The sequence below is a fragment of the Otolemur garnettii genome, unplaced genomic scaffold, assembly GCF_000181295.1.
Source record: "Otolemur garnettii isolate 467f Iridium unplaced genomic scaffold, OtoGar3 scaffold00039, whole genome shotgun sequence".
In the NCBI taxonomy this organism is placed as follows: domain Eukaryota; kingdom Metazoa; phylum Chordata; class Mammalia; order Primates; family Galagidae; genus Otolemur; species Otolemur garnettii.
The window spans coordinates 2,223,663-2,236,668 of NW_003852434.1; the positions used below are offsets into that span (position 1 = coordinate 2,223,663).

Sequence of the window (13,006 nt, forward strand, 5' to 3'; positions counted from 1 at the left end):
TGCCTCAGCCTCTTGAATAGCTGGGACCACAGGTGCTGACCACAATGCCCAGCTATTTTTTGTTGCAGTTGCCACTGCTGTTTTGGCTGGCCGGGGCCGGGTCAAACCCTCCACCCTCGGTATATGGGGCCAGCGCCCTGCCAAGATGCTACTTTTCTAATAGATGACACTATAGCTATGGCTCCGTGGACCATACAAGTACTACTTGAAATACGAGTAGCAAGATTCTTTATGACCTAATTTTCCACTACTGTTTTGGTTTTCATGTTGTAGTATCTGGGATAATTTTTCTGTCCTGAAGAAAAAACATAAATAAAAGACTTACATTGACAGGAAACCACATGTACGAATCCTTTTCTGGATACATGAACATTCCATATTGTGGCTTCGTCACCTCTTCAAACATACAGTGAAAGAACTCTGAAGAGACCCCTCCACTCTCAGGTCGAATTTCTTTAATAAATTCAACCTAAGGAAAGAGAATATAGTCCCCAGTCCTGATTAAAACACAATGCTTTGGATTTTTATGGAAGCATTTTAAACCTCTGATAACTATTCCTGCTGTCACTAGAATTACCAGAATCACACATCTCTTACGCTCTTGCAATCTTTCCTCAATTTGCTACTCACCAGTGGAGGTCACGAACCTATTTATTCTCAGGTTGTTGTATAGTGAGCACTGGGATCCTTTATATTGCCATATGGACCATATGAAGGGGGATTCTGGCAAGATTTAACATTTACCAGTTATAGTGACCAGCATCTTGAACCAAGTTTTGAAGTACTTTACACCACCAGATCTCCATATTCCCCAATTAGTCTATCTTATTTATCTATCTTCATCCCATTATTCAAATGTCATAGTTTTGGCTCCAGCCCACAGCTATTTGGTTTCTCCAGCTTCTTATCTGCATCCAGGCTTCCATTAACTAGCCCTCCCAGTCGCCTGGGAGGTGAGTGAGACCTTTGCAGCAACCATCACACCCGAGTACCCAAAGCTCTCAAGTGAGAAATCAGTATTATTAACAAACCCCTCTTCAGAAGCTCTCTCCACCTTCCAACTTTGTGACTGAGAACTATCTCGGTTTTCCTCCACTTCTCTAATTACTCTTTTTTTACTTCCTTTTCTTGGTAATTTACTTTTATCTTTTAAACAGAAACATTTCTAGACTTCCTTTCTTGGACTTTGGTTCTCTATCTACTCTCTTTGCCTCGGAAATCTTACCTATGGCCACTTTGATCAACTTCTTTGCTGTAGATCATCGTGTCCAAGGGCCTGACCCACTTTTCCATCTGAATATCCCAGTAACAAGTTCCCAACAACTTCTGATTTTCTTCTTCCTGCTCATTTACACTGGCTGGTCTGTCTATGCCATGGTCAAGGCGCCCTCATAAGGACCTGACAACCTTGCCTCGTTCAGAGTCTGTGTTTGGATTGGATCTGTCTTGCAGTTTGTTTACTTACTCTTGGTCATCGCCCAGGGGGGGAAGAATTTTCTACTGATTTCCTCACTGTCAAGAATTTTTTTTTTTTTTTTTTTTTGAGACAGACTTTCACTCTGTTGCCTCTGGCTAGAGTGCTATGGCATCAAAGCTGACAGAAACTTCAAACTCCTGGGCTCAAGTGATCCTCCTGCCTCAGCCTGCCAAGTAGGGGGGGGACAACAGGTGCCCACCACCATGTCCTGTTAATTTTCTATTTGTAGTAGAGAAGGGGGTCTTGTTCTTGCTCAGGCTTATCTGGAACTCCTAACCTCAAGCAGGTGGATTGCTTGAGGTTAGGAGTTCATGCCCAACCCTCCCCATGGTTAAGATTTAAATAAAAATAGGTACAGATGAAAACATATGACCAGAAACTCTGGCTTATGTAATGTCTTTTTTTCCCATGGAGTCCCACACTGGGAAATATCCGTCTTCTGAGTCCCTTCCCCCAGGTTCTGGTTTCTTCTCTGACAGCCTAATTCTTCTCATGGCCAATATCAGAAAAATCCACTCCTGCTCACCCTCCAGCTCTTACCTACAGAATTAGTCATTACTCTGTAGCCTCAACAGGGCAAATGATCTGAGCTGCTACACACTAAAAACCCTAAAGGATGAAATGAGGAATGGCTGGAATTGAAACTCATAGAGTAGAAGGTCTTAAACCAAAACTAAAGCCAAAGGTAGGAAAAGCATCCATTCTACCGCCTGCTTGGCGACTGCATTAATAGCCCCCAATTTTCACCCCTCCTTGAGCCACATCTTTTGCACATGACTCTGCAGTTCCTCCCATTATAGAAGCTGAGTGTATTACTGCAGCCCTGGATTGGGATTCAGACATGTGACATGTGACTGTTTGGATGAAAATAATGTTCGTTGCTCCATTGGGCTTGCTACCTTTCCCCTCTGATACTGTGATGGGAAGAACATGCTTGCTGGTCCCAAGAGGATGAAGGACACAGGAAGCAGAGTCGAACTGCCCGACCAGGCCTAGATTGCCGATCCATAGTCAACTCCAAGACATAGAAATGAACTCAGGCAAAATCTATAAAGCCACACAGATGAGTTCTGCCTAGATTAGCAGATCTTCAGCTGCACTACAGATGTTAAAATAAATTATTGCTATTTTAAGCCATTAAGCTTTGGGATATTTCAATACACAGCATTTGTATAGCCATAGTAACTCACAGTTAACTTATAACCCAACGTGCAGTTAAGCATTTCGCTGTTGTTTTCTGAAGAGTAAGAGGGGAATTCTGGAAATCATCAGACTGATAATCATAGTTGCAAATGCAGGCTATTTAAGAAAGGCTTTGTTATGTTATATGAACGTTTCTCTCCCACAGCAGTAAAAATGTTCAGTGAGACTTTTTGCTGTACCACTAGTGTTTTCCAAAGGTCAAGGACGTCAGCTTGGCTTAACTGACGTAGAGCATCTTCAACCAGGCGGCTTCGTCTGACTCTAATTATGAATATGGGTGACGGAGGAAATTCATCCTTTTTCTGCAGGATCACTTGGTTCAAGTTCAGGTATGCCAGCTTTTGAAACCCCTAGAAAAGAAATATTTTAGTTGGCTTCTCCTCTGACCTAATGGGAATCCCAGAGATTGTTTATTACTTCAAATAAAACATACATATGTATTTTGTGTAGCACCTACTTAATCCTCCCATTATTAGGTATACTCACACTGCGATTATTCAAGAAAAAGGATATCATATCCACACTATGGAAGATGAAGTGATTGTAGGAAGAAGAGGTACCACAAGAAACTATGACATCTAGGTATCATGTACAGGACACTAGTCAGCATGGACGAACAGCTAAGGAGTTAAAAACTTTCTCAGATCGGTTGTTATAGTAAACATGTCCAGGTCCATGCTGGTCTGAAACACACTGGACACTCATCCGCCATCAGTCTTCAGAAGCAAAGTGTTAACATCGTATCCTCAGACATCTAAGGGCAGTGTAGGAGCTTAGGGATAATGTTAGCAATAGCAAAAAGATGAGAGGAAAGACGTGTTCGGAGAAGATCCACTCTTCCTTTGCAAATCACTATGATCTATCCACCCAATCTGCATGGGAACTCTCTAAAAATATACCACAAGTATCTAGCTTTGCTCCTGGCCACCTTACAAAGGACTTGTCTTTAGCTTTTCTGAATTCTCAACATGCCCTCACCACTTTAGTCCTTCATCTTATTTCTGCTGAACGCCTTTGGATTAGAAATGTGATGTTGGACTTGATAGCCTTGCTTTGATGTTCAACACTCCTCTCGGAATTCTGGTACATCGCCAGACAATAAAGAAGTAACCCATGCAGCCCTCTTGGGGCCTGTCCTGCAACAGTGACAGCAAGACCAGTCTCCAGGCTGGGCGTTTACCCACATTAGCTCTTTCCAAGTCCCTCAGGGAGTGCTTCTGCAGCTCTAGGCTTGAGAAATTCCTGCCCTGGGTGTCTGCCACCATTGTATACTGAGAAATTTACACATGATTCTACTAGAGTCTGCTGGGTTTCCCTTAAAGTTTCTTTTTTGTTGTTGTTGTTTTTGTTTTGTTTTGTTTTGGAGAGAAGCTCCTGGTTTGTGAGGAAATGGAACACTCTGCTCCTTTCTGGTGGTGGGTCATCTCCTTCTGCAGCCAAGGAGTCTACAATTCTGCGACGCTCCAGCAAAATTGACTCCTAGCTGCACAGCTGCATGTTCCACAGCTCTGGGCAGGCAGTGGCCAGAAACGTCCTCCAGTGACTATCACAGGGAGAGGTGTCTGTATTTTCTTTTATCTGACCAAGAGCTGGCCTGGAAAGCTGCATCTTAGCTTATTTTCCAGCTCCTCTACTCCAGTTCTCTCTGTATTAGTTTTCCCTCTGCACAGTTGAACTGTAACCCAGTTGGGAACTTATCATTTGACTGCGTTCATCACCTGTCCTTGCAGAGCAGGACTGTGAAGTGGGCTTTCCAACTTCACCCATGACAACTGCACCTAAGAGTTTCTTGTCCTCAAGCCTTTCTAATCCTTCACAACATGCAACCTGGGGCCACTATCCACTCAAACCTCAACTACTCAGTAACAGTAGAAAGATCGGACAGAGAAAGACATTGCTACAGAAGAAAAACACCACAGAGGAAAGGTCTTGTTTAAAGAGAAAGTTAGTTTTGGAAGGAAAGACTTAATATACTCTCTCCCTTTACCAGAGATGTTAGGAATATAAAAACAGAGATGGCACAGAAACAAAAGGAGAGATGAAGTGGCCAAATATATTTGTAAACATCTTGATAACAGACAGTAGTAATAGTAACTAGAGAGACAGTCCTTAACTATGGAATGCTATTATCAGGATATATCATCTGTCTAAGCTGTTTATTATAAATAAACCAAAAATTTAAAGATTTATGGAGCATGGCATGCTGGAACCTTCATGTAAGCCATGTAATTCTTAGGGTATAAATAAAAAGGGAATTCTATAACTGAAATGGCTTCTTTTGTGTATGTGATTTTCCAGACTTCTCTGTGTCTCACTCAGATTACCTGTATCCTTTGAATTAGTGATAAAAGTCAATCCTGGGTATGATTTCTGATTCCTCGGAGTCAGCTGGAGGTTACAAATCAAGCTCCAAGAGTCTTAAGGAGATACAAAAATCCAAAGACTAACATCAAGAACACAGTAGTAACAAAAATTGGATAGAGGAGGAAAGGAAGGGAGGGAGAAAGAACAGATTACTGGACAGTTTAAGTATTGCTCACAGTAGAACAACAGATGCTGTAATAGATAAAGAAAGGGAGGACTAGGACATTAAATAATGAAGATATAAATTAAAATTAAACTGAAATAGCAGGATTAACTCATTAGAACTGAAAAGATCACAAAGACGATAATACCCTGTATCGGTGAGAGCATATGAAAGACATTTACAAACTCCTTTTTTTCAGAGACAGGATTTCACTCTGTGGTTCAGTTAGAGTACAATGACATGATTACAACTCATTATACCCTTGAACTCCTGGACTCAAGCTATCCTCCTGCCTCAGGCTCACTTCACCCCCAGTAGCTGGCACTATAGGCACAGGCCATGGCACCTGGCTAATTGTTCTTTATTTTTCATAGAGAAAAGTTCTCACTATGTTCCCTAGGGTGGTCTTGAACTCCTGGTCTCAAGTGATCCTCCTGCTTTGGCTTTCCAAAGTGCTGGGATTATAGGAGTAAGCTACCATACCAGCTTCAAACTCTATATAGAGTAATTTGTCAACTTTTAATATTTAAAAGGGAAGGCTCATCTACCTTACTATGTGAATGATTTTTAACCATTTATTTTAGGGTAACCAAATGCTCTGATTGATGAGGAACAGCTTGTCCTTACTGAATTCCAGTTATGACTTTGGAAGGAACAAGAAGATTGGACATACTACCATATGGTAAACCTCAGTGAAAATAATGGATGAAATTACTAACAAAAAAGTTGACGGAAAACCTTAAGTGGAAGTATCGTGTCATCACCACCTGACCTCACCCATGAGTCTCAACATGAACCAGAAAGAGAGAGCAAACTGAAGTACGGAGAGGTTCACAGAAACTAAGTCTGGGATTTGCTTTAAAATACTTCTGCAGGGGTGGTGCCTGTGGCTCAAAGGAGTAGGGTGCTGGCCCCATATGCCGGAGGTGGCAGATTCAAACCCAGCCCTGGCCAAAAAAAAAAAAAAAAAAAGAAAGAAAGAAAAAAAGAAACCGACAATTAAAAAATAAAATATTTCTGCAGAAACAACAAAAGTGATAGATGAAGAAAGTGCAGCAAAGTGTTCATTATTGCTGAATCTTGGTGGCAGGGCTCATTACGCCATTATCTCTATTTTATATATGCTTGAAATTTTTTCATAATAAAAAGGTAGGGCGTACATACCAGCCTCTTGATCAGTGCATCAGCTTGGAATAATTTAATTTTAGATGGCAAATTAAAGATAAATGGAAAATCACTGAAAATAATAGGACTGCGGTTTTCTTCCGGGAGCTAAAAGCAAACGGAGATAATAGGTTCAATAATTAAAAACAAGGAAAACATGTCATTCCTTTACTTCATCACCTTAAATTATTTCTCTCTATACTTTATGGGAGGGTGGGGACAGAGTCTCACTCTGTGCCTGGGCTCAAGTGCAGTGGCACCATAGATCACAGCAACCTCAAACTCCTGGGCTGAAGTGATCCTCCTGCCTCAACCTCCCCCATAGCTGGGACTACAAGCACCTGCTCAATGCCCTGATGGTTTTTCTACTTTGAATAGAGACAGGGGTTTCACCCTTGCTCAGGCAAACCACCTGTCTCAGCCTCCCAAAGTGCTAGGGTTCTCTCTATACTTTTTGGAATGTTTTTAAAAACCCAAATTAATTTAGAAACAGATTTCCAAGAAAATATATTTGTTTTATGAGCAAAAGATGTTTAAGTTTTCAAGGATCATCTAATTTCGCAAATTCATAATTCTAAGGAGGAAATTTTCAAACCTTGATTTTTCAAAGGGGTATCTACACACCTACTACAGGAATATGTCCCCCTTCAAAATACGAAAATTTTCACCAGTAAAAATGTTATTCTTACCATGTTGTTCTCCCGACGGACCATTCTTCCTCTCTCTGAATGAAAGTTCAATAAGTTGGAGAGTTCATTTATGTTGAAAGTGTTTTCTGGCAGTCGACAGTTCACTTTGTTTACCTGAAAGAGAATATGACCTGTGAATGTCATTTTCTATCAATAAATGATTAAATGTATCATTTATACGACATGGCTATCAAACAGATAATCAAAATGGAACTCTTTAACCTGAAAATATTTATCAATGATAAGGAAGAGTTCTATAAAGTTACTATTTTCTGACCTATGATTTCTTCAATTTTCATAAAGAAATATTGTCAAAAATAAGATACTGGCAGTTGGTATTAGTAAACCAATTCTTAGAGCATTGGTTTACTGGAAATGCTTTCTAGATCTTAAGAATAAAAATCCAAGTTACTTTTGACAAATTCATTTTCTGTATTAAGTGATAAATATTATTACTCTCACACACACTATTGTTTTTTTGAGACAGAGTCTCACTTTGTCCCCCTTGGTACAGTGCTGTGGCATCATACCTCACAGCAACCTCAAACTCTTGGGCTCAAGCAATTCTCTTGCCTCAGTCTCCTACGTAGCTGGGACTACAGGCACCGGCTATTTATAGAGACAAGGTCTCACTCTGGCTCAGGCTGGTCTCGAACCTGTGAGCTCAGAGAATCCACCCACCTTGGCCTTCCAAGTGCTAGGATTACAGAAGTGAGCTGCCTGGCTCAAGGGCCTCCCAAGTAGTAGGGACTTCTGGCTCATAGCAACCTCAAAGTCAGAGATGCTCTTGCCTCAGTCTCCACAGTAGCTGGGACTACTGGCTCAATGCACCCTCAAACTCAAGAGATGCTCTTGCCTCAGTCTCAGCAGTAGCTGGGACTACAGGCAGCAGGTACAATGTCTGGCTATTTTTAGAGATGGGGTCTCAAGCTTGCTCAGGCTGGACTTGAACTCCTGAACTGAGGGTATCTACCCACCTGGGCTTCCCAGAGTACTATAATTATAGGTGTCAGCTATCACTCCTGGCCTAGCATACATTTTTTTTTTTTTTGAGACAGAGTTTCATTTTGCCCTCCTGGGTAGAGTGCCATGGTGTCATAGCTCACAATAATCTCAAACTCTTTGGTTCAAATGATCCTCTTATCTCAGCCCCAAGTAGCTGGGACTATAGGTGGCCACCGCAACTCCTGGCTATTTTTTTTTAAGAGACAAAGTCTGGCTCTTGCTCAGGCTGGTCTTGAACTCTTGAGCTCAGGCAATCCACCTGCCTTGACCTCCCAGAGTGCTAGTACTACAGGTGTCAAACACCACACTCGGCAGCATACATTTTCTTAATGAAAGAAGTCCATAAAACTAGCTGGGTGTTGTGGTGGCTGCCTATAATCCCAGCTACTTGGGAGGCTGAGGCAAGAGGATCACTTGAACCCAAGAGTTTGAGGCTGCTGTGAGCTATGACACCACAGCATTCTACCGAGGGTGACAGAGTGAGACTCTGTCTCAAAAAAAAAATCCATGGTAAGACATCTTAAGTCTTCATAATTTCCCACTTTTAAAATCCCTAATTATTTTAGGACATACTTTTCCCTTTTACACATTACTTAAGAAAAAATTGACTCATGATTTTTATTTGACTTCTTAAAATTCCAGTTGGCTGAGACTTAGGGGATTTTGATTTACTGGAGTGGTATATCCATTCCTTCGGATGAAGCCTTACCTTATGGATTTCTTTCATCATTCCTAGAAGAGCTTTGATGTTATCATCTTGCTGACTGACGATCACGTCAGTCCAATTGCACAGCTGAGAGACAATAGCGGATTTAAGCATCTGAACCAGCCTCTGCAGAGAAGATTCTTCCAAAGATGCCCAGCACTTCTCTGAGGGGTATAAAATCAGTCATGGTAAATATGGTTTTCCTCCTGTCCCCCAAATCACTCCGTTTCTACTGCATTCTTTAATGTAAGAAATAAATAATAGTTCCCATGTCTGATGGCATAAGCCATAAAATATCTTTTCTAAGATTTGGACAACACTTATTACTCACAAATGTGGAAACATTTTTTTCCCTGATTGAGTACCATTAGAATTAAAAGCTCAAATTCAGGAGTTAAAGAAATTTGTTGAAGGTTCACATTTATGCTTAATGGATAGATTTCATAATTTTTGAACTGACAATTTTACAGAGTACCTATAAAGCCTGAAATGTGATAGGTGAAAATACACACACACATACACACTGTCATCAAGGACATTTTTAATCCGTAAAAGCTGAAAGAATATTATCTACATTTTCAGATTTTATGAACATGTAACAGATATGAATATATATGGTACTTTTCAAAATAGCTAGTAACTATATTTTAATATTATTGAGATTACAACTTGAATTTTGGTACCTTTAAAGGACTATTTTCAGAAAACATCTATTAAATGTTAAAATACACTCTCAAACTGATGTAATTAAAATAGTATTACACACATATGTGAAAAAAAGATTAAGTAGAGATTCTATAAATGGATCCAAATACACATGAGACTTTAGTATGTAATAAAGGAAATAGTACATATTAGTGAGAATGAAACATATTCAATAAATGGGTAAGGACAATTGGAATTAATCTAGAAAAAAATAATGTTTAACCAAGATAAACTCATTAGATCAAAGACTTAAACACAAAATCGATACAATACAAATTTTAGTAAGAGTATGGGTTAAAGAGACAACTTGTAATACATTTTACACTCTTTGAGGACCTTATTTCTGTTACAATAATAAGAAAAATTCAAGTTAAAATTAAGAGACCCTTCCAGTAGCAAAGATCAAAGTCTGATAAAACTGTTTCAAAGTATGTAGGCTGATACATCCATATTTATTGATTAAATATAAATTGATACATCTCAATTTGTCAGAGTCACCATATTGTCTGACCCCAGGATATAGTTAACATGGACTATAGTGTGAATGGTGTCCACTTAAAGGTGGGTGACATGACCCTGGTCTCTGTGGAGAGTGATTTGGCAAAATATCTCAAAAATGCACATACGATTTGATCCAGTGATTGTGCTTCTGGAATTTTTCCCACATGGGTAAATTTATATATGTATAAAGAAATGCATGCCAGCACTGTCATATTTATAATAGCAAAAGGGTAGGAACAGCTATCCAGAGTACATCTTCCCAATAGAATACTCTTCAGTCATTGGTTAGAATGAGACAGTTTAATAGGTCCTGTAAAGGAATAATCTCCATGATATATAGTTAAATCAGGGAAAGTGAGATTCTGAAGAAGAATTAGAATGGTATGCTACCATTAAAAATGAAAAAATACATTTTGTTAACTAAACTCTGAAGCCCCCCCACCAGCTGACTTAATGGAACCATCTCTCCAAAAACCTTCAAGCTGAGTTGCCTGCCAGGAGGAGAAGGGTGTTCAGACCTGCTTGGTTATGCCCTGTCCCTTTTGGAGTTATTCTTTGTTAAAACTAGATACTAAATCATTAATAAGCCTAAGGCTATGCAAGAAAGCATTTAGTGCACACCTGCAGGCCATTGCCTGCAGACCAGCAATTTACTTACATTTCGGTATATGTCTGCTGACTTGTCTTTGATTAACAGACTTACTTACCTTAATTTAAAATGTTCCAGACCTTTAGATAAAGCTTCATTTCTTTAACCAATTACAAATCCAAAACTTTAAACCTACCTTATAACCTGTAATCCCCTCACTTCCTGATGTCCTGCCTTTTAGGGCCAGACCAATATATGCCTTTCATGTATTTATTTATGACTTTATAAAACCAGACTTTACCCCAACCACACAGCAGGACCACTTGCTCGAGGCTAAGGGGTGTGGCTCTTAGATGCAGTCACGTGTGTTTGACTCAAACTTCTTTAAATTATTCTACAGAGTTAAGATTCTTTCCTATTGACAATTTCTATATGCTTACATATATAGAATATCTTTAGAAGGTTACACAAGAAATAGTAATCTATAACAGTAGCAGAGGTAACAGCTTGAAAAAGAATAAAATGTTTTAAGCATTGTTTCTTTAAAATCTCCCCCCACCACCACCACCACACAAGACACACTCTTTTAGGAATTAACACCTGCATCTCTGACCAAGACTAGTAAATTAGAGGGGCAAGGGAGTTTTTTTTTTGTTCTTTGTACCACAAAAGAAGGCACTGGAATTGTCCCAGGGTCATGAGATTGTCTTCTCCAGAAATGGGATGAATCACAGCCATCAACTAGAGTTAAACAGCAAGAGCGTGAAGCTGAAACCCCTCCGGGAAAAGGTCTGTTTTTCTGCTTATAGTTAGAATGATGGCGTTTTAAGACAAGAGTTTCCATCCTCCTCATTTCCCAGCAAATGAATAGACCTCTCTTTCCTTCCCTTCAAACCACTTGTCCTCAGTTGGCTGATGCAGCAGGGAGGGGGACTGGGTGGCTTATATTTCACTGTACATGTCCTCTCTACTTTAGTAAAGGAGCCCAGAGAATTTCACCCCAAAACATGGTACCCTGGTGTGCTTATCACTTTAAATTAAAGGCCCTTGAAGGTCAATAGCAAGTCAACTGCAAGAGACTCTTTTCTTTCTGTCTTGTTTTTGTTTTGAGACAAGGTCTTGCTCTGTTGCCCAGACTACAGTGCAGTAGCATCATCATTCCTCACTGTAACCTCAAACTCCTGGACTCCCACCTCAGCCCACTGAGTAGCTAGTACTACAGGTACACACCACCATGCCTGGTTAATTTTTAAATTTTTTTTTAGAGACAGGGCTGTTACTGTGTTGACTAGGCTCATTTTGAACTCCTGGCCTCAAGGGATCCTCCTGCCTTGGCCTCTCAAAGTACTGGGATTATAGGTATAAGCCACTGTGGCTTTTTTCTGATATTCCTTTATCTAGCTTAGTACTAGACCCACAAAAGAGAAGAAAATTACCTTTCGCTGTCTCCCTAAAATTTCATTATCTGTCATAATAAAGAAGACTGAAGGATGTAACCACTTCTGGAGGCACTGGTGTCAAAAGATAATGTCTGCTTCGCAGGCTCATTCAAATTCTAAAGAGAATCATTTTCGTTCTCCCTAATAATCATTTACTACCCCTCATAAGAACTGTCTACATTTCTACCTACCTCTTCCCCTATGTAACGGTATATCAACATCTGTACCCCATTGGGTTACTGGGTAATCCCTGGACTTTCTAACATTAGCTGAAAATCGTAAGAGAACATTTCATAGTATTGAATAAAATAAACAATAAAAACAAAAAGTTTAACATTCGTTTTTCATAACCTCTGATCAAAATATCTCTAGTTTTAAGGCAATATAAACAAAAAGTTTTGAAGTATGGTTTGGTGCCTGTAGCTCAGCAGGTAGGGTGCCAACCACATACACTAGAGCTGGTGGGTTCAAACACAGCCTAGGTCTGCCAAACAACAATAACAACTGCAACAAAAAAGATAGCCAGGCATTGTGGCAGGCACCTGTAGTCCCAGCTGCTTGGGAGGCTGAGGCAAGAGAATCGCCTAAGCCCAAAAGTTTGAGGTTGCTGTGAGCTGTGATGCTACAACACTCTGTTGAGGGCAACATAATGAGACTCTGTCTCCAAAACAGAAAAAAGTTTTAAAGCATGGATTTATTGGGCAGCACCTATGACTCACTGGGTAGGGCTCTGGCCCTATATACAGAGGGTGGCAGGTTTGAACCTGGCCCCGGCCAGCTAAAACAAGAGTGACAACTGCAACAAAAATAGCCGGGCATTGTGGCGGGTGCCTGTAGTCCCAGCTGCTTGGGAGGCTGAGGCAAGAGAATCACCTAAGCCCAACAATTGGAGGTTGCTGTGAGCTGTGATGTCACAGCACCCTATCGAGGGCGACTAAGTAAAACTCTGTCTCCAAAAAAAAAAAAGTATGAATTTATTTTAATAGAATACTCTGTAATTA

General features: G+C 40.2%; 1 protein-coding gene across 1 annotated transcript in view; it reads right to left on the reverse strand.

Annotated features, from left to right (window-relative positions):
• HERC6 (HECT and RLD domain containing E3 ubiquitin protein ligase family member 6) overlaps positions 1 to 13,006 on the reverse strand; it is a 51,121-nt gene that overhangs the window by 10,542 nt on the left and 27,573 nt on the right. Inside the window, 5 exon segments of the mRNA XM_012805332.2 lie at positions 326 to 469; positions 2,860 to 3,030; positions 6,372 to 6,479; positions 7,061 to 7,174; positions 8,775 to 8,935. Of these exon segments, the coding sequence (XP_012660786.1) occupies positions 326 to 469; positions 2,860 to 3,030; positions 6,372 to 6,479; positions 7,061 to 7,174; positions 8,775 to 8,935 (698 nt within the window).